The following is a 21,657-nucleotide window of genomic DNA, read 5'->3' on the forward strand; positions in this document are numbered from 1 at the left end:
AACTCAAATTGTTTGTTGGGCATGTTTAACCTGAAACGCATCGCGTATTGAACAGCAGCATTATTTCGCTTTGGTTAGGTCTTCTTTACTAGGGAGCCTTTCAGCATGGGTCTGATTCCATTTGAGAAGTTCTACAGCTATTAATTGAGGTAATTTTTAAAGTACAGTCGTTCAGTGAACTTTTGATTCCAATAGGATTGGATGCATAGGATAGAAACCTACCCTTTCCGCAGGTGGTTCAATTTATTGCCTTTTTCAGCTCAGTTTGCAAAAAAAAAATCATACATCTGTGCCTTGCATAATGTTATCTTTTTTCTCATTTCACCCCGTTTGATCCTTAATCATCCTCTACTCAACCAGATAGTTCGGCATGCATTTAGCTTTCTGTGAGATCAAAGTTGATGCTGATAGTATGTACCTTTTCGGTTATCGATTGGCTTTTTATTCCGTCGTTCGTTTTTTTTTCAACGGGTAAAACCGCGAAATTTCAATGTGAGTAGATCGGGACAACTGATGCAATACCGTTCATATATGCTTCAATCAAATGTTTAGCTATGCGTTTCTAACTTTGATGTTTCAGAACTGACAGAAATGTCCAATGGAACAGACAGGGCCAGCCGATATAGATAGTAACTGGATAATTGAACATTAGACTGAAGCAAAATTTGACATTTTCGCTTCACAGTGCTCAAACGGTTTCAAATCAGGTCCTCATTAGCCTCCCAAAATTTAAACCCATTTGGTAAGAAACTGCCTTGGCACAAACTATTCAAAGTTTATATGGAAATTACTATGGGAAAACCAAACTTTTTGTTAATTATCTTCTACCCATTCTTCATATTGCTTTTTCGAAAATTTCTATAACTATTCTTACGGAAAATTTTCTAAGCTTTGCGGAATATCGTTTTTCAGCCAAACCGTTTAAGCACTGTGGAGCGAAAATTTCAAATTTTGCATCAGTCTATTGAACATGCTAATCGCTAAACTGAATCTAACTGCATAAAGAATGGTTCTAATTTTTGGTAATTTCTGAACTCGTTGACACAAAAAAAAGAGAGACGATATAATTATAAACACAATCACAGTAGGCACAGAAGGAGTAATTTCTGTGAGCTGTAAACGATAGTGTGGCCCCAATTGCGTGCGTGTCTCTATTTGCCGAAGGTACACATTTTCGGTTGACATTAAAAGCGAACTGCAAGCACTTAAAAATTGTATAAATCATTTCACCCCCATCAACAGTAGCTGCAGCAATCGAGCCAGATGAAACTGGACAGGATGTGCGGCAGATCGGTAAACAAATAAGGATTTTAATTTTTGCAAATATTGATCAACTTGTTCACGCGGCGGGCTCGGGACGAATGGATGTTTGTGAAAATATGGTTTCATTTGTGCTGTTAGTTTTTCAATTTTCCGTCCGGAAATGAGTGGCACTTGTTAGATCTATTGTTGTTAAACCGGAGGGTAATTGGATTTTCATTCAAAGAGCGTAGATTTTATCTCCAACGCATTCGTTATTTTATGGAGTTTTAAAATTCCATCCGATCGCAGTAACCTTGTCAGGCTCGTTGTCATCGGTTTTCCTGCCAAGGAACGAGTGCGAAGAAGGAAACTTCCTAATAAATAGTGATTATTATTGGGAAACTTTTCCCCGTATACTTTTCTTAAATGACTACCATCGAGCAGATGTCACGAACAATGAATCTCCTGGCATGCTCGCATCCGTCGTTCCGTCAGTCATTTTGCCAACTGACGACGACCAAGTGAACTAGCTTCAGCGTCAGCAAGGAAAAAAATTAACAAAGTTTCCCCATTCTTTCAACTTGTCCGTCGAGGAACTTTTGTTATTTTTAAAAAGCGACACTTTTCCTACTCTCGTGCTTCCTTTGTCCACCCTCCCACCACTCATCCGAGTTCATCCAATCGAGCAAGAAATCCCATTTTCTTAGATAATTTGAGTCACATTATCCGTTTTTCAATTTTCAATCGAGCGGGACTTATTCCACTCACGAAGCGATTATCTGTCGTTCGCTTTTCAATACAGCATATACCTTTTCACAATGCATTGTGCCAGACGTGGTCATATTATCATTATTATTGATATTACTATAGCATAAGGGACATTCTGCCAATCTTGCCTCTATTGTTATCGCACTTCCCCATGTGGTCAAGTACCGAGAAATGGGTAGAGGGAACTCATCAGCTAAAAGTATGACACTCCAGCAGACTTTCTTCGGTTTAATTTCCTAAATGAGTGCAGTATGTGTTTCCCAGCAGGCCATGGAATTGAATTCTTCCGTGGTGATGCGGTTGCTTTCCCCTGGTTCCAGTGTTGCCAGTGTGCTTTTCATTGTATTTATATATATTTTCGAATTGTGAATATCTGTCTATGACAATTGTAGTAGTTTGTTAAACTGAAAAACTTAATTTCTGTACAAATCTCCGACTGAGGGCTGCACCATATAAATAAATGTTCCAATACTAAAGTGAAATTGTTCGAGCACTGCATTCGATCACCGTCTCAGCTTCCTTCCGATTGCAGGAAAGAATCGTTTTCCCATTATATGTCCTTGCCTGGCCGGATGACAAAACCAACCACCACTACACCACATTGCCTGGTGGTGGGTTGCGAGTACAATACACCCGGAATAAGTACTACCGAGAGTACAATGAGTATTGCAGTTGCAGCAGTAGTACACGAACGATAATCGAAATGGATTGGATATTATGAAATCCCTGCGAGTACAATAGAAATCCATTCTTTGCATTGAACTCTTCGATCCTTGCATCTTCGTGCTTCGTTCCTGTGAGTACGTGTGTATACCTACTAGTAGGATAAGCGGTAGGTTGGTAAGGCATAGACGACAAAGTAAAAAAGCAACTTATACGCCATCCAAGGAAGACACACTTGAACATCCGCTTTTTGAGCATCCGCAGAAAGAGAAAAAGATGGCGGGAACAAGGGAAGTCGATTGGGAGCAGAGAAGATAAAGATTAAAGTTCGTAATGATTTCCTACAACAACATTTGCTCGCTTTACAATTTACTCCTGGCTGTGGATGTATTTACGAGCGTTGAATTTGTGCTACGGACAGGGCATTGGATTGTTGTGGGACTTGTTCCATCTATTGATTGTATTTTGTTGGTTTAAATTCCTTTGAGAATTCGTTTATAGCAACAGATCAGATTTTGGAGAGTTGCCTCACAGGTTGTAGTAATTATTGTCACTCAGCATTTCTTTGGCATTCTTCAGTATATTTAATATAAGTAAGCTTCGATCATTTGAATCAAACGATCACTTTAAACTACCCAATAATGAGTGAAATTTTACGCATTTTGAATTATTTGGTCATTTTTATTAACAGTTACAGTGTCATTCAATTTTGGCAACAAAGATGAAATTGAATGTTTACATTATTTGTTTATTTGTATATTGAAAAATTCAACTGAGCGGTGCCGATGGTGAAGTGGTAAGCGTGATAACCTCTCACCCCAGCAGGCCTGGGTTCAATCCCAATCGGCGACGCCGGGATGTTCTGAGGCATAACTTCTCTGATCACGCCTTCCTTCGGAAGGGAAGTAAAGCCGTTGTTGGTCCCCGGTTCATGAGTTGATGGGTTGATAGGTAGGGTCCAGGTGTGGCAGCTGCCTCCCTGGCGTCGGTAGCATTGGTGCTCAGCACGAAAAACAAGATCGACGGAAAACAAATCAAGGAAAAAAAATTCAACTGAAAAAACTTAAACTAAATAGTTACGGTCAACGGTACGTAAAAGGCCAAGTAACCGATGACGAAATACGTCAGCTGATACATTGAAGTCGAACATATAAAAAAAGTTGTTGAATTGCCGGCTGATTGGCTCGTACTGTGTATAATTTTGGCGCCGTGGTCCCAAAAACAAGCCAGCAGTGTTTGACAGTCAATGTCACCCGTAAGCAGCTTTCCAGCGAACATAGCTTAAGCGACCGCCCGTCTCACCTCTAATGGTTCGATTCCCAGGAGACAGCAACGCTCTTCGTACGGTGGCAAGTTTGTTGGGTCACGCCAGTTGAGGAAACGAAGAGCATATCTCACAATCTTGCGTTGAACGGATTCAATTCTAGTGATCCAGCTAGCATGGAAAGGGCACCAAACAACTAAACTTGACTCCAATAAGGATCGCACAAGCGAGCAGTAGAGTGACCTGAGGCATATGCCAAGATCGAGGTAGGCCACGCATTGTAATTGACATGTTTTGTGTTTTGTTGCTACTTTATTATTTAGTGCAAATTTAGTGTGAAAAACGTAAAATTTCTTAACTAGTGGACGCCCGGAAACACATTCCATCATTTAGTATGTGTTTAAATATGTTGTGTTCGAATAGATTTGTTTTTAGATTACCACAAGGGAAATCGTGCTATTTGTGAGGTAGAATTTGGTGAGATCTATTTGATTTAAATTCTAATGCCTATATCCAATTACTATTAAATACGATCCAGATTTCGAAACTTCACCTCTCAAAATCTGGAAGTGTGATTGCAGGACTATTATGATATCGGTAGTGTTTACACTTGGGGCATATTGTATGTGAAAGTGACCTCGGCGCACAGTGGTGCAAAAGGCCAAATCCATGAACTTTTTTCATTAGCACCTTTCACAGTGGTTGTTTCAATAGGGTGTTCCCAGAAAAGTTTTTATAAATAACAAGACCCATTGAATGAAGTTAAGCTTTAGTTCGGAACTTCACCACAGGTGGCACTACAGAATCTAAATTTTTAGTTTGACCAGATAGAGATATGAAAACTTCAGCTTAGTTGTAGGTTGCTTCATAACTAAAAACTTTGTAGAATACGCCATGTCTCTATCTGCTTGTGATTTTGAGTTATGATGCAGACGTTTCGTCGAAACTATAGTGAAAATACTATCATTTCATCTAGTAGTCAACTTTATCCCGTTGTACTTACAGGCCCAAGATAAAATTAAATAATTTATATATTTTATTCCATTGATTATTATTATGTTTAATTTATTTTCATTACTCTGAAAAAGAATTTCCCGTTGAATTATTTATTTTAATATCAGCCTTGTTCAATTGGAATCACTATTTTCTTTTGACTCCAAATCAGTGTCTTCCAGCTGGTGAATTGATTGTAGATTCAGCATATTTCTAGCATCCTCAACCAAATCCATCTATAGCTTGTCGCTAAAATCTCTTAAACTAGAAATGAATGGATCTGACGATTCTAGGAGCCGATGGATCAAATCATCATTCGCTGTCGTCCTAGATATCTTCCCGGTATGATCAATTCAGTAGCTTTAAAATATGTTTAGATTAGTTGATAAAACGCATTTTTAATAGGAAATATCTACCTCTTTAAGTCTTTATCACTGTTTATTTATTGATGAACTCCTTCGTGTAATATCATGCACAATAGTCGCGGAACGGTGTTAACCCTCCTCTCTTAGTTTCATTTGAGTAGCATATGCTCACTCAGCCGTTGGATATTTGTTCCTTAAATCCGATGTCTTCCGTCTTTTTACAACTTCGCTGCTGTCTTCGAATGCCAGTAACTTTCTGTCACGTTTAGCAGATGAGGATGACGAAGGAATGTATTTAATAATTTTCGAAGGAAGTTTAAACGGGCTGGTAAAGTAATCATTGCTATATACTTTTTCTTCGGTTCGGTTATGGTTTTGCCATAGCTTTTTAAATCTGCATATCGATAGTATAGATTGTTTAGCTTCTATGGCAACTGCTACCATGAGCTCAAGTTCAATTCCATAATGAGTGAAAACTTCGTTGCAAACCGAAGCAACCTTTTCATCTCCTATGAAGTTTTTTTTTCCAAATGAAAACAGCTTTCGTTTACCGATTTTAACTGAAATAGAGAATCGATAACCTCATTTAATTGTTGTTCAGTATATTTGACTGGTAGTTGCTCAAAAACCAAGCACAAACATAAAAAATACATGAATGCAGAATATCCAGAAAACAAAACGCAATATCATTAATATAATTAAAAAAATATGTGACTTATCGTCTGTGCAGTTGGACATATTATCACAATTTTCAGAATGTTATTTGCAAACGAATTTCTCTGATGAACGTATGAGATGGATAATAACTAGGTAGGTCATGACTTTTCTTACACATTTCCTGTCAGTTGGTGGAAGGTCATTTTTGGATTCAGCTGCTGCACGGGTAAGTTGAACAATAATTAGCTGCGTCGTGCGTCGATTTTCACATTTCTGGCGATCCTGCCGGAAGACCAACCTGGAATCTTGGAGACCACCGATAGGTTATAAAGGGCAAATCACCCACTTGCAAGGAAAATTGGAAATTTGAACGCGACCGGGACGGCCGTTCTAAGAAAACGAGTGAGGACGAATTTGCGAAAAATCGTCTCCTCGTGGTAGCACGGCCACAGGATAAGAACGCGACCGGGACGGCCGTTCTGAGAAGACTTGTGAGGACGGATTTTTACAGGTGTGACGCCAGTCAAACCCAGCAAAAAGAAGAAATCGGAAAAGAAACGGATTGATCTGGTCAGGCACAGACGAGGATGCAAAAATGAAAACACTAGCTTCTTGGAAATTTGCATCCTCTATCCCCGGATTCCGGTCCAGTATCTGTGGGATTTGCTCGAGAACTGCAATGGGCACGGTGATTGGACAGCAAATCTGTTGCTAGAAGAGCAAAAGACATACGAATTCGAGACAGCGGATAATTTGGAAGCCGGTGCGGTTGGCGGCCTACTCGCGTTTGAATGTGATTGCATTGAAACAATGGTATCGCAAGTGCCTTCCGGTGATCCCTCCGGTAGTGGTGGTGGTGGAAGAGGTTACGAAATCGATCGGTCTACCGTCAGCTCGAAATCACCCCGGAACACAACGAAAAGAAAAGACGAAAAGAAAAGACAAAGCGGAAGATTTGCAAAGCGATCCCTAAGTGCTGGAAGTGACGTTGGGATCGCCATTTTCAAGGATAAGCATGGCTCGGGTGCAATCTCCTTATACGAACTAACCAATGAACGAACAAAGGTTTTCATGGCACCGAAATGGCAGAACAGTTGTTTTGTCGTTCTTGGATTCCATGTGCAGCTGCAGGGGGAAAACAAGATTTTATTAAAAAAGATGCTCGATTGGCACAGCAAATGGAAGCGAAGGAAAGGTATCCCGTTTTGTTCAAAATGACCATCGAGGATTCCCCCAACCTGAACGACATTATGGAAATGGAGTACGCCCTAACGGCGTACCGAAGCGAAATCAACGGCTGGGCTAAGCAAGCTCCGCAAGATCTGGCCTCGCATATGACTCGTCAAAAGCTAGCCAAAATGTATCCTATCATTGACGAGAAAGTCTTGGCAGAAATCCTACATGCCCACAAATTCAGCGACACTATAACCGTCCTAAACAATTCCATTCCGGAAGAGCTGAGAAACCAAATCGCCCGCGAACGGGAAGCCCTTATGAAGCGAGCAGAAGCCGAAAAACAGAAACCACTTCCTTCGTCCTCAACGTCGCCGCCTCCAACGGTCGAGCAGGTACCGTCATCCAGCGAAGACAACATCAATCTTCACCTGAAAACGGCCGAAGAATGCCGCAATATGTCCCAGGACCACCAGGAACTGAAAAACGAATGCCACGAGAAGGCACGGAATGCCATTCAGCGGGGCATGGCCGGGGTGGCCGAGTACTATGTCCAGGTTGCCCGGCTTCATCGAACCAATATCGATATGTACAGCAGTAAGGCCTCGAATGCCATCATGGAGGTGCACAAGCTGACGCTGAACAATGTGGACTTGTTGGATTTGCACTATCTACACTCGGAGGATGCGCTGCAGTGTTTAGAGATTTTCCTAACACAGCACGCCAGAAAACTGACCCACCGGACGCAGCAGTTCAAAGAACTGTTCATCATCACAGGACGCGAGTTGCACTCGGCGGATGGCATACCGATCATCAAGCACCGGGTGAAGGCTATGCTGCGGGACCTGGGATTGAGGTAAAAGGAAGTGATGGATCAAGATTCAGTAATTCATTATCATTGATTATTGTTTAAAAATACTTTTTATAACTTTTATACCAAAGGAGAGGGAAGATATGAGATGGATAATAACTAGGTAGGTCATGACTTTTCTTACACATTTCCTGTCAGTTGGTGAAAGGTCATTTTTGGATTCAGCTGCTGCACGGGTAAGTTGAACAATAATTAGCTGCGCCGTGGGTGATTTGCCCATAACTAATATCGGCGGATTTTCACAGAACGCAAATGCACCGTAATGTTTTGTACCATAACGCTGGAATGACAGTTAAAAACTGGTAATCATGGATTGTTTTGGCATGCCAAAAACTAACAAACAATGGTTGGTGGTTAGAATGCTGTTAATAAAACATTGGTCAGCTCACATGGATACGATGGGATACAAATGACTACTAGATGAAATGATAGTATGTTCATTATAGTTTCATCATATTGATGAGTCGTCTGCCCCTTTTTGCCTCTTTGAAGTTTGTGGATGCTTGGAAATTGGCTATTTTTGAGCTGATGTTGCCTATAACATTTTCTGTTTTGCAGATAGAACCTTTTTGTCTTGAGTAAAGTTGTGTATTTTATTGATTCTTAAAAAGACATGGCGTCTTCTACAAAGTTTTTAGTTATAAAGCAACCTACAACTTAGTTGAAGTCTTCATATCTCTATCTAGTCAAACTAAAAATTTAAATTCTGCTGCGTCACATATGGTGAAGTTCCGAACTAAAACTTAACTTCATTCTATGGGTCTTGTCTTAAATTTATAAAAACTCTTCTCAAGACACCCTATTGAAAAAAACCTCTGTGAAAGATGCTAATGAAAAAAGTTCATGGATTTGGCCTTTTGCACCACTGTGCGGCGGGGCGACATCTATGAGATTTGATGGTGGAAAGTAGTACCCATTTGGGCCATAGTCCAAGCCGTCATTCATTGGTTTGCCGATTTTTCGTTGGGTGCTTTTCAATTAAACACTTTATTCGAGCAGCTTCAAATGTTATTGCTGACACTAGAAATCTCAAATAAAATAAAATAATGAAATTATTTCTTCCAGCAGTAATTTATGCCATTCCCAAATAACAGTAATCTCTGCAGGCATTTTTTTTTTTTTAAAACCAAGAAGATAGTGATACTAAAATTGCTTGACAAGAATATCCATTAAAATGCAGTTTTCTGCCAGAAGATTGTACTTCCATGTTGATGCTAATAAATGATCCAGCGAGCTATTTAGCATGACAAGTATAAATTTAAATCATGATAAATTTACGATTACATTGCTTCAAAACTCCAAATACCTCTAACAATCAAACAAAGATGGGTCGCCCTTCATCATTTGTTCCAACGTACATTTACTTGAAGATTCGTTTGATTTTACCAGAAACCACATAAAGGCAGGAGACTTTGCAATCAGCTGCTTCTACCATCTGAGCGCAAATGTTTGTTTAGGATTCAAGTCTGCATCGACGGTTGACTTCAGTGACCGGTCTTTCTTCGATGATGCTGTGTTGCGCTTTTCGATGACAAGCATCCGACTAAAGGTCGGATGTTGCCAGTAATTTAGATGTACAGTTTCGTTCATTGGAAATCGGAAGAAAGGTCCCGTAAATTAATAATGTCTGTATGTAGAGATTGAAAAGCAACAACCTAATACCAAACCACACGTTGCACAAAGGGACCAGATAGGTACGGCTAGTTCAAAGAAAGCTGTCAGGCCGAAACCATAAGAGGGAGTTCGGATCGATGGAATCTGTTGAACAAACATTTGCATCCAAGTAGGCTCACAATCATTTGTTTACATCCTACTCATTTTTCAAAGCCTACTTTGTTGCATCATAGCAATGCGATGTGGTAAAACACATGGACACGACAATCAACAATACATTTGTCACACTTGTTGTACTTGCCATCCAAGGCATTATAAAAACAATTAATCCTCTCAGAGAATTCAAATTATCTAAAATGGACATTAAAAGTGCCTGTTTTCTTTTGCTCTGTATTCCGCTCGCATGCGGTACGTCCCAAAGGTGAAACTGCAGTATTTCGGAGCCTAATGATTGATTTTTCACACACAGCCAAATTCAAGAGCCCTACCGATCCTCAATTCAGTGACGATGAAACCGACTACGACAGCCCTAATGGAATCGATTACTATGACGTCAAAGATCATCCTATGCTGAAAGGAGAATGGGAATCCTATCGGAAAATCAAACCTGGTGGATTACTGTCGAATTCCGGACCGTCTGGCAGCCAAAAAAACACCGTTGCGTATGATTCAAGATCTCCAATGACAACCAGGCCTACAGGTAGATTAAGAAAAATCAACAGATGCAAACAATCAACGCCGATCCCACGTACCGCATTACCCAACTTTACCACAACAAAACTGCCGTGGCGTAGAGAACGCGGCCGTATCATAATCGACGGATCCGATCCAAATACGGACTTGTCCAAGATAATGAAGCAAGCACGCCAACCAACACGTGCTTCGAAAGCCACCCCGCGCCTGACAATGAGGGACATTGTTGGCAATGAAATCAAACCGGAAACGGCAACGAATCGGTTTCTCGTTATGGGAACCGTGAGAGGATGTCGCGAGGTCAAACGGGAAACTCACGAGCACATCTTCAAGAATACTGTGGCAAGCAATCCGAATCCTACGATAGCGGGACTGACAGCAGAGATTCCTCCGGAGATTACGTACTCCATAACACATCAGTTCGAATCGCTTCCGACGGGTGGCAAGGAGTTTAGGTTTCAGACCACCGACGATGATCATGGCTACATCAAGCTGAGGTGGTATAGTTGCCCTGCGAGGAGGACTGGCTAGATTGTTCTTTGGATAGACACTTTATTGCACGTTGGATGTTTAAGATAAAACGGTTACAGAAAATTAAATGGCTAATTGGAGACTAAATAACCGTCTTCCTTTACTGCATTTTTTGATTTCTGAACAGGCACACCTCGGATGTTCCATGTACTGCTCAGAAATTCTATTAAATTCTCGAAAATTCTATGAACATCTCGGAAGTCCTATGAGAGCTTTGGAAACTCGATAAACATCTCGGAAGTTTAATGAGAATCTCTAAAGTTCTATGGACACCTCGGAAGTTCTGTGAACATGTCGGAAGTTCTGTGAACTGCTCGGCAGCTCTATGAACTGCTCGGAAGTTCTGTAAACTGTCCGAAAGTTCTATAAACATCACGGGAGTTCTATAAATATCTTGAAAATTCTATGAATTTCGCGAATGTTGTTCTATGAACTGAACATTTCGAAAGTTTTATGAACATCTCCAAAGTTCTATTAACTGCTCGGAATGTCTGTGAAACAATTGGAAGTTCTATATGAGATGTGTTTCAATAAAGATAATAATAATAATACATTTCGGAAGTTCTATCAACATCTCGAAAGCTCTTTCAACATCTCCGAGGTTCTATGGACTGCTCGAAAGTTCTACGAACATCTCGGAAGTTCTAAGAACTGCTCGGAGATTCTATCAACTGCTCAAAAATTTAAGAATATCTCAGAAGTTCCATGCTCCTTTCGGAAGTTACATGAACAGTGCAGAAGTAGTTGGTGATATATTGTTCTGAAAATTTCAAAAGTTTAAGAATTCTAGTCAAATGTCTCAGATATATTTTGAAGATATCAGGTTGACCAATAATTATTCCAAAGGCCATTAGTTGATCAAAGCTCCCCATAAAGTCCATTGAATATATGTTCAAGACTGAAATTTTGACAACTGTTTATCAATTCAAGAAACGTTTCTCAGATTTTATTTTAGATATCAGATTTATCGGGAAATATTTCAAAGATCTTCAGTAGATTAAAGATCTTTATAAACTCCTTCAAATATTTTTTTAAGAGGACGCGTTTTTTTTGTGGTATATCTCGTGTTCTTAGTTAAGTGCATGTCGTATTACTCCATCACTATTGAGAAATGATGAAGTATTTGGTTTTGATACAGTTGTCATTCTTGCCTTCATCGCAAGGATCCGACTCTAATTGAAAGGTCCCGCTATTTATACCCTTCGGAGTGTTGAAACACCCTCCAAAGACGCGCCCTTTTTTCAATCAAAATTGGATTCCTTAGCAACAAAATTAAGGAATGACACCGATAATGACCATGCGTCAGAACCCTAGTCTTTCCCACTTCAAAGAGATCAACGAATAGAAGATTAGGAATCACATAGATGAAGACTCACTAACTCATGTTTTCCTTGTTTCAAGATCATCCTCGGTGGGCAAAGCCGAGTCTTATCACTATCAACAAGGCATAAAAAGTAACAAGGACTAAGTGTTCCTTTGAAGTAGTCAAGGTGGTACATCTTACATCCCGTAACGTACCACAAAAAGGTGATCTACCAACTAAGATCGATTAATCAATAGATATATCGTTTGAGGTAAAGAAAATGATCGGTGAAATCAATAGTAGGCTAGTTGATAAAAAGGACACAATAAATCAGTCTTAAGAGTGAGTACGTAACGAACGGAAGCAAAAAAAAAGTCGTCTGTTTAGCGAAAACTAGAAAAAAAAAGAAAAAAAAGGTTCCAGATAAAGCCGCTTGGAAAAGGATGGTCCAGAAATCGAGTTCGGTCACGACATAATTCTTAGGAGAAGTTCAAAGTAGTTCTGTGCAGAAGTTCAAAGTAGTTCTGAGTATTTCTGTGGAGAGTTTCAGAGTAACTCTGAGGAGTCCTTCAGAGTAGTTTTGAGGAGTCCTTCAGAGTAGTTTTGAGGAGAACTTCAGAGTAGTTCAAAGGAGAAGTTCGAAGAAATTCTTAGTAGAACTTCAGAGTAGTTATGAGGAGAAGTTCAAAGTATTTCTATGGAGAAGTTCAAAGTAATTCTGAGGATAATTTCAGAGTAGTTCTGAGGAGAGATTCAGAGTATTTCTGTGGAGAGATTCAGAGTAAGTCTGAGGAGACCTTCAGAGTAGTTCTGACGAGAAGTGCGAAGTAATTCTTAGGAAAACTTTAGAGTACTTCTGAGGAGAATTTAAAAGTAATTCTGAGTAGAACTTGAGAGTAGTTCTGAGGAGAAGTTCAACGTAGTTTTGAGTATTTCTGTGGAGAGTTTCAGAGTAACTATGAGGAGTCCTTCAGAGTAGTTTTGAGGAGTCCTTCAGAGTAGTTTTGAGGAGAACTTCAGAGTAGTTCTGAGGAGAAGTTCAAAGTAGTTCTGAGGAAAATTTCAGAGTAGTTCTGAGGAGAAATTCAGAGTATTTCTGTGGAGAGTTTCAGAGTAAGTCTGAGGAGACCTTCAGAGTAGTTCTGACGAGAAGTTCGAAGTAATTCTTAGGAGAACTTTAGAGTAGTTCTGAGGAGAAGTTCAAAGTAGTTCTGAGTAGAACTTGAGAGTAGTTCTGAGGAGAAGTTCAACGTAGTTTTGAGTATTTCTGTGGAGAGTTTCAGAGTAAGTCTGAGAAGTCCTTCAGAGTAGTTTCGGAAAAAGATCGAGCTAGGCCGTGCATTGAAAGTGACGTATTTTGAATTTTCTGCTGCTTAATTTTCCGAGATTTTTATTGAAAATTTAGTGCAATAAGTCCTTTAGCACATTTTTTTTGCATTTTAGACACCTGAAAACTTTTTCAATAATTTCGCGTGTGTTTATTAATGCTGTGTTTGGTTATTTAAAAAAATAGGATCGAAAGAGTTTTTAAGATTACCGCGAGTGGACAAACCGGATTTTTTCTTCCCTCACCGCCGCCGTGAAACGTTGCAAAAAAGCAGATCTCCACTGAATTTTCTAATGTACGCTGTTGAATCGTGTCCGTTTGGGTTTAGTTACAAGTGCATAACGATCCGGAAGCCGGAAGTTACAAAATAAGTCGGGGAGTAATATCCAGTGGAAGTAGGTTAAAATCGAACGTGCAAATTTTCTCCTGCAAAGTGCTGCTGCCTGCAAGGCAAAATGGGCGCGTATCTATCGGAACCATTCACAACGAAGGATTCGAGCGAGGAGGCAATTAATTGATTTGCTTGCTTGCAGTTCCAGCTCGATGCAAGGCTGGCGGATCAGCCAGGAGCAGTAGTTTCTAGTGAAAGAAATGATCAATCTCCATCTCATCACTAACCATAACCACGAGCAATGACGAGGGACTGCATCTCAAACCCCATGATTAGTAGCGGATGCATCCAATGAAACTTTTAAGCGCAAAAGAATCATTACCAACATAGGAAAAATTCGGTAAGATCCTTCGATTGCATTATTTTATGATTCTTCAATATTGTACAAATATTTACACATTACACACAAATACACATAGTAGCTCGGAGCGTTTGGTACGCATCCTTCCACCCCTGTAGATTCAAGAAATGTTCTCCTTAATTTCCAAGAATCATCTTTGCGGCAAATACAACGCAGTAGGCTTGGCCGTATTGATGTTTATATCATATCTCAGATATGCTGTAAACATCAATTAGACAAGAAAAATGATTAGACCTCATCTAACCTAATCATTTTCCAGGATGCTTTCTCGTATTGGCTGCGTTTGTATTAGATTAGATCAGATTATATTAGAATAAGGCATTTATAGAAAGCAGGTTAAATTGTAAAATATCGAAATTTTTCGGACACCATGTCAATGCCGTGAAATTGAATACATTTTTCAGGATGGATTATTTTATTTTATTGAATTCCATTGTGATGTACGTTATGTTGCTATGTAGGTATTATAATGGTGAAAGCAAATTCAAATCTCACTTAATTTGAAGTTATTGGATTGATGGAACCGCATTTTTTTTTTTCAATTTATCATACATGTATTATATTTTGAAACAATTGTAGCATTCACATCTACATAACTTGGAGCGTATGGTACAGTATGTCCACACATTCTTCCACCCCTGTAGATTCATGAAATGCCTCGCTGTTTATATTTAAAATCGAATCATTTCACGGAATGATCTTTGTGGTAAATGCAACGCAGTAGAACTGGCCGTTTTGTTGTTTGTGTCGTATCGCAGATATGCTGCAAACTTCAACTGTTGACAAAAAACATGATTAGGTGTTATCTAATCTAATCATTATGGAATGGAATGCATGAGAACCATCATCTTAAAAAAAAAGATGCTAATAACATTTATCAATCAACAAAGAGGAATTACAAGCAACAAGCAGCAAGCAGTCAACTCCCAGGAATAAATCAACTAATGTTGATCTTTTTTTTAGACATACTTATCGGTTCCGTAAAGCGAATTCTATTGAGCCTCACAATTCAGTGTAAAAAAAAAGACGAATTGAGTTGATGCTAAACGCATAATAAAACCCCTATTACAATTCATCTAGCGCTATTTTTTACAGAGCACAAATCTCCACATCACACCGACAACTCGGTACAGCCAGCAGATCCAGTAACCGGAATGGTTTTAATGAGTGCTCATTTGTTTCTCCAATTTTTGCCCAAAGCAGGAAATGGTGTTTCGTCCCACGTCGAAAGGGAAAATTAACGTAATTTAATGTAGAATCAAGACATTATTTTAATTTAATCGCCTCGAATGTGTATAATATATAGAGAGGACCGTATTGGACCCGGCACTGGTCGGTCTGGTGGTGTCTGGCTTCAATTTTACATTCTATTCAACGTGTACGTATCTGGCGTTTGCCTATATTGCCAATGTTCCACCCAGTTGGAATCAAGTCAACTCAAGAGGGTTCGAAGAGCGTGCTCCGTCTGGCTGGAGGTGAAGAGATTGGAAAATGGGTTTTGTCTGCACGGTTCCTTCCATGCTCTCATTTGACACTGCATGCTGCAAGCCGACAACGAGGTAAAGGACTGTTTAATTTCGATAAAGCTCCCTTTTTCACTTGCTGCACAAGTACAACGGAATTATTCTGGGACAGACTGCATGAGAGTTGTTCTGTATAGAGATAGGTTTCTCTACACGTTTTCACCGCCTCAAGGATCGACACAATGGTGGCGACTGGCTGAGCCTTTTGTATATGACAAATTCTGCACCAATGTGTTTTCAATGAATATGACGGCAAGTGGCCGTGGCAGTGAGTAGGTGCCCAGTGTGTCGTCGTCGTAGTCAGTCGTCGAAATCGCAACACACGAGCGCTCTGGCTTTGGAAGTTAAATATTTATACTTGAATAATAATAAATATATGCAGATCACTCTCGTTTGTTGTCTCTCGCCTAGTGCGATTCTGATGGATGCCTGCGAGCGGCTTTCCGGCTTTCCATCCTCTTCGAGTAGGAAGCTCATCAACGACGACGATGACAATGAGGACGACGACGATCCAATCAGCATCCAATCCCGGAACACGTTTAGCCAGCCATCAGGAGCTAATGTAATGGAAAGACGGGAGAGCATATGTGCTTGTGCGAATGTCCCCGATTCATCATCATCTTCGGACCCGAACCCGAGTGCGCGGATCAGAACAATACAATTATAACGCCACCGGGGGCGGGGGTTAGCCCAAGGAAAACCGACAGCGAGAAAGCCTCGGCCATAAGGCTCATGAATATTTGATTGAAGTCGTTTTAAATAATTACCGGACTTGGAGCCATCACCGGCGGAAAAAGGTGCTCTCATCGCATTTCGCTATTGTTTCCACTAGGTGGACCTGAATGACGACGGCCGAGACCACACGACACAATGGTGACCATCGCAAATCGGAGGCTGCTAATGGCCAATAATTTGCTTTTCTGTTGAGGCTGAAAGCTTTTCCTGGAGACTTAATTGCTTTAGAGCGCTTGTATTGAGTAATGCTTCGAGAGCGGGGTCGTCGTTATCATTATTCGGGGTGCAAATTGGCTCATTGTTTACAAATAATACACCGATTGAGTCGTTCCAAAGCAGCGGGAAGGATGTTTCTCTAGCTTCCAGCAAATTAAAATTTTATAAAAGATATATTTGTCAAATCACATAAAAAAAATTCACGCCGTCCGATTTCCTGCAACTGCCATCTCCTTTCTATTCTTCCTCGCAGCTATCAACAGTCGCCGGTTTTCCACAAGATCTTCTAGCGAGTAGATTGGCTCTGAAAATAGACATATTCACATCATTCCCAAGTGAACTTTGCAATTACAACGAAGCTTACGTCCAATTTTTGGTCCAGCCATCCATCTTCCAATCACCATCATTTGCATGGTGTCTGGCTGTTCTTGCACCGGGACTTGATAGCATTCGGGATGCTTCGCTGGACACGGCGATTTGTTGTCATTTATCGAACTGCTTACAACTGGTTCTCTCGTGGTAGGTTTGCCCCATGTATGGATGGTTGATGATACAAGTAAAATCGTTACAATTAAATAGAAGCGTTTCATTTTTGAGGCACTGATCACTTGCACTGCCCGGAAGAGACTGATTGCAAGTCATTAGGGGAATCACAGTGTTATGAAATGTTGTTTTGGAAACAACCGAGTGGCGAATGGAATCGAAATCAAAACGTTGAATGATTCTGAAAACGAGCGGTTCCATACCAATTTGCAAATCGATTTATTTTTTGTATTTTTTTGGATTTGGCTGAAATTTGCAGAAACGTTCCCTAAGACCAAAAATGCCATGTTGCATTCTCAGGTCACCATTTTGAATACAGGCTTATTTTTTGACAAGGGCCGATTAGAAAAATTCCAAACTTATTGTCCGATCGGTTTGGTGACTTGGGCAATGTTGTAAGTAATGGCTGGGACTATTTGAAGGCGAAATATGCACTCTAAAAAATTGACACAATTAAAAATAAAAATAAAATAAAAACATAAAAATTACGTTGAAATATTTTTTAGTATCTTTTTATATTTTTTAGGGGTTAACCAGTGCCATCTATTGAACAAGATAAAGTCATGGTGGACAAAACAAAAATTTAAAAATAAATTTAAAAATAAATTTCAAAATAAATTTAAAAATAAATTTCAAAATATCCAAAACTATGTAGATGCTAATCTCAAATAACAGACTACAGTGGTAATTTTTATACGATAGATGCGGAGGAGATGAAAGTATAGAATTGATAGTTCCGTTTAGAGTACGGCAGTGTGAAAATTGCATATAGAGAGTAGAAAGCGAGCAACGACAACGTTAAGAAGGCACAAATCGAGTGTATCATCTCTCTTTACCAAACTCCCCCTTTGGAGAGGGATGGTGAGGGGTGCCCCCCCCCCTTTTGCCTTCGTGATGGTAAATCGAAAAAAAAAGCTATTTTATTTTCTGGTGTAAAATTTATCAAGGTGGATTATCATGAAGGGATTAATCAAAATGAATAACACTCGTGGAAAAATTGAATCACTCTAAAAATTTGGAGGTGCACATTTAACTGAAAATTTCTCGTGTAAAGTTTGCACCATTCTGGTGCATGAAGAGACAAAGCCTAAAAACATGGTGCATGGTAGAAACAAACTTCACTAACAATTTTTGGTGCACCGTCGAATTTTTGGTGCACCGGCGAATAGAGGAGCAAGCTTTATTGAAAATGTCTGGTGCAAAATTTGCATCGCTCTGATAAATGAAATGAACAGAAATTTTCTGGTGGAAAACTAGCACTGGTCTGGTTAATTAAGGCACAAGCTTGATTTAAAATTAAGCTCAATTTACATGCTTCTGCTGAATAGAGAAATAAGGTTTAATAATAATTTCGGGTGTAAAATTTGCACCATTCTGATGATTGGAGGGAAGCTGCTTTGTTGAAAATTTATGAGGAAAAATTTGAAAATAGGGGCAAGCTTTATCTGATGAAAAACCTGCAACATTCTGATGACAGGAGAAGCCAGCTTTATTGAAAATGTCTGGTGAAAAATGGAAAAAGGAAATCTGCACCAATCAGAAGATTGGAGAAGCACTTTCATTGAACATTAACTATGGGAAATTGCATCGTTCTGGTCAATTGAAAATTCCTGATGTAAAAGTTACACAGTTCTGCTGAATGGAGGGGCAAGCTTTATTGAACAATTCTGGTATAAAAACTAAAATGCTTTGGTGAATGGATGGACAACTTAAACTTGACTTCCGAGAAGAACCTCAAGGGTATTGAATTCTCAGAACAGTATCGAAAGAAAAGATTTCTGGGGATGATTCCATGAAAATTATGCGAATACTGCAGATAGTTCCAAGATAATTTCGATAAGAATACAGAGAGGATCAAATTTTGAGTGAAATTCCAAAGGGATGTTGAGGAAAATTTCTAGGAAATTCCGAGGATAATTTCAAGCTCATTCTGAGAAGAATTTTTAGAGAGTACAGAAGAAATTCTACTGAAACTTTTGGAGAATTTCAGTACCAAGGAGTTCTGGGAAAAAAAAGTTCTAAAATATTCCAAGAAGAACCTCAAGGATATTTAATTCTTAAGACAGTTCCAAAGGATTTCTGGGGTGAATTCAAAGAAAATTCTGCGGATAATTTCATCCAAAATTTTCCAAAATAATTTTGAGTGAAACTCCAAAGGGATTTTAGTAAAATTTCTAACGAATTCTGAGGATCCCGGGAAAGAATCCCTAAACTCTAAAGGGATTCTGAGAAAAAATCATAAAGAATCTGAGTAAAACTCTAGTGGAATCCTGAGAAGAATTTCAAAAGAGCTCTCAGGAGAATTCTAAAAAAAATCCAAGAAGAACCTCAAGGATATTGAATTCTGAGGACAGTTCCAAAGGATTTTTGGAGAGTATTCCAAGAAAATTCTGCGAATAATTTCTAGTGAATCCTGCAGTTAGTTTCAAGACAATTCTGAAAAGAATACCGAGAAAATTAAATTTTGAATGACATTTCAAAGAGATTTTGAGGAAAGTTTCAAAGGAGTACCGATAATTTCTAGCTTATTCTGGGAATAATTTATGGATAATACTAAGGAATTTTTCTGAAACTCTAAGGAAATTTCAGTTCCAAGGTCTTCTGAGTAAAAGTTAAGAAGAGTTTTAAAAATAACTCAAGAGGACCTCTGAGAAGAATTTCAAAAGAGCTCATAGAGTTCTAAAAAATTCGAAAAGAACCTCAAGGACTTCTGGGGATGAACTTTTTTGCAACTTTACAAAGTTTAAAGACAGTTTTTGGAGTCCCTAATTGAAAAGTAAGCATTAGTTTGTTTTTGAACCTTGGTTTATTGTTGAATCTTCTCTGAAAATTTCAAGTCATTTGTTATTGTGGTTAAAAAGCTATAGTTGTTTATGTGCGTTGTAATAAGTTCGGGATTGTCCGTTATATCATCTTTAAAACATCATCAGCATCATTTTCTGTAACCCTGACTTGCGGTACTTAGGGACAGGGTTAACATGCTCAATCCTTCGCACAAGTCGTCATTCCGTTAACAATCCTGTACTCGCTTGTCAAAATAGTTTAATGCGCTTTTGTTCCAATCGCTACATAGTTTTTAAAACTTTTTAATGATCTAATAGGTCAAAATTCATGGCATTTAGGTCAAAATTTGAAAAAATAGAACAACAATTTCGGTTGAAAGTGACAAAGTTCAACGTACTCGGTAACGGTTATAGTAAAGTGTAGCTACAACAGCATATAAAGGCTTACTAAACCTTGAAATAGTCAAAAATAAACTGTAACGATGCCTTCAAAATATTCAAAAATGTACTGCAAAAAATTTTAGAATGGTAACTGAATAAAAGATGATACCAATACCATGAAAATATTTTTTTTTCTTTGGTTTATATTTTAACCTGTAAAGAAGAGCATGACGAAAAACATTATTATTACATTTTTCTATCAAAATATTATTCGGACTCTAACTGTTTGTAACTTCCAAGAAATTTAAGAAAGTTCAAAAACTATTTTCAATCTTATTCTGGATTTTTTGAGCCAATTATACAAAATCAAACATTTTGCTGTCGGTCTTTTCGAACGATCCAAGTTTTCCAATTCCTACAGGGTTCACAAATTGGAAGAAAGCGACCGAATTTCTGGGCAAACATAATCGCAGTGACACCCATGTTGGTAATATGGAAGCGTGAAGAATTTCCAAACCAGGAAGGGTATCCACGAAGAACTGGACCACCAAAAAACAGCTTTGATTGCTGCTAGGCAAAGCGGTTACAAAATCGCTATATAATGGAACGTTTCATCGATATTGTGCGCATACTTTGCAAAGGTGGCCGACCACTTCGTGAACATTCGGAAGGAGCGGAAAGTGTGCCACCCAGTTGGTGACTAACTACGATCCTGTGCTGGAAAAACACTAGGCGGAAGTGCCAAAAATTGCCAGTACACAAGTAACCGTATTCAAAATGACATGATTACGTCGTTGCACAATGTTGCGGAACATTGCGAAAACCTTGAGAGGAAAACCAGACGAACGATTGTGGCCACTACGAGCAGTTGGCGATTGTCATCAGGAATATTGATAATGATCGGCCGTCGGAAACATTCGTGGGTGTGAGACGGGTGTTGAAAACAGACGCGACGACCCTCTTCATACCATTGCTGAGGTCCTGACAGCGATACAGATTTCTTGTGAGCAGGTGATGGCAGTATGTTTTGACAGTACCAGATCAATGGCTGGCAGCACTGTTGGAGTACAAGCCAAGTGCAAGGACAAAATCAGCAATATACATTTATAAAGAGCTTTGAGTGTGTTGGTTTATTTCCTTTTAATTCCGTTATAATTGCTTATCTTTTGACAGTCTTCCCCTACCCAATGGTGAAGTTGATTTGAGTGAGCGAGTCTTGGCTTTCTAGAAATCATCGAGAGAAGTCATTGTCGGCAAAAG

General features: G+C 39.2%; 2 protein-coding genes and 1 pseudogene across 2 annotated transcripts in view; 2 read left to right on the forward strand and 1 right to left on the reverse strand.

The window, feature by feature from the left end:
* Positions 1-21,657, reverse strand: part of LOC135711808 (myosin-G heavy chain) — a 338,190-nt gene that overhangs the window by 193,050 nt on the left and 123,483 nt on the right. The window lies entirely within an intron of this gene.
* LOC135711809 (uncharacterized) lies at positions 6,763-7,985 on the forward strand (annotated as a pseudogene).
* Positions 9,967-11,005, forward strand: LOC135711810 (uncharacterized). The gene is made up of 2 exons (XM_065234765.1): positions 9,967-10,018; positions 10,080-11,005. Exons 1-2 carry the CDS (start codon positions 9,967-9,969, stop codon positions 10,832-10,834), a joined length of 807 nt encoding a protein of 268 aa, XP_065090837.1. The 3' UTR covers positions 10,835-11,005.

Source organism: Ochlerotatus camptorhynchus, unplaced genomic scaffold, assembly GCF_037179485.1.
Source record: "Ochlerotatus camptorhynchus isolate MF236.1 unplaced genomic scaffold, CSIRO-AGI_Acam_v1.1 ptg000443l, whole genome shotgun sequence".
Classification (NCBI taxonomy): Eukaryota; Metazoa; Arthropoda; class Insecta; order Diptera; family Culicidae; genus Ochlerotatus; species Ochlerotatus camptorhynchus.

Bases quoted from the DNA above. Each gene is read 5' to 3' on its own strand.
- LOC135711810 (XM_065234765.1), top strand. From the start codon at position 9,967: ATGGACATTAAAAGTGCCTGTTTTCTTTTGCTCTGTATTCCGCTCGCA. The intron at 10,019-10,079 runs GTACGTCCCAAA...TTTCACACACAG, and splicing joins CTGTATTCCGCTCGCATGCG to CCAAATTCAAGAGCCCTACC.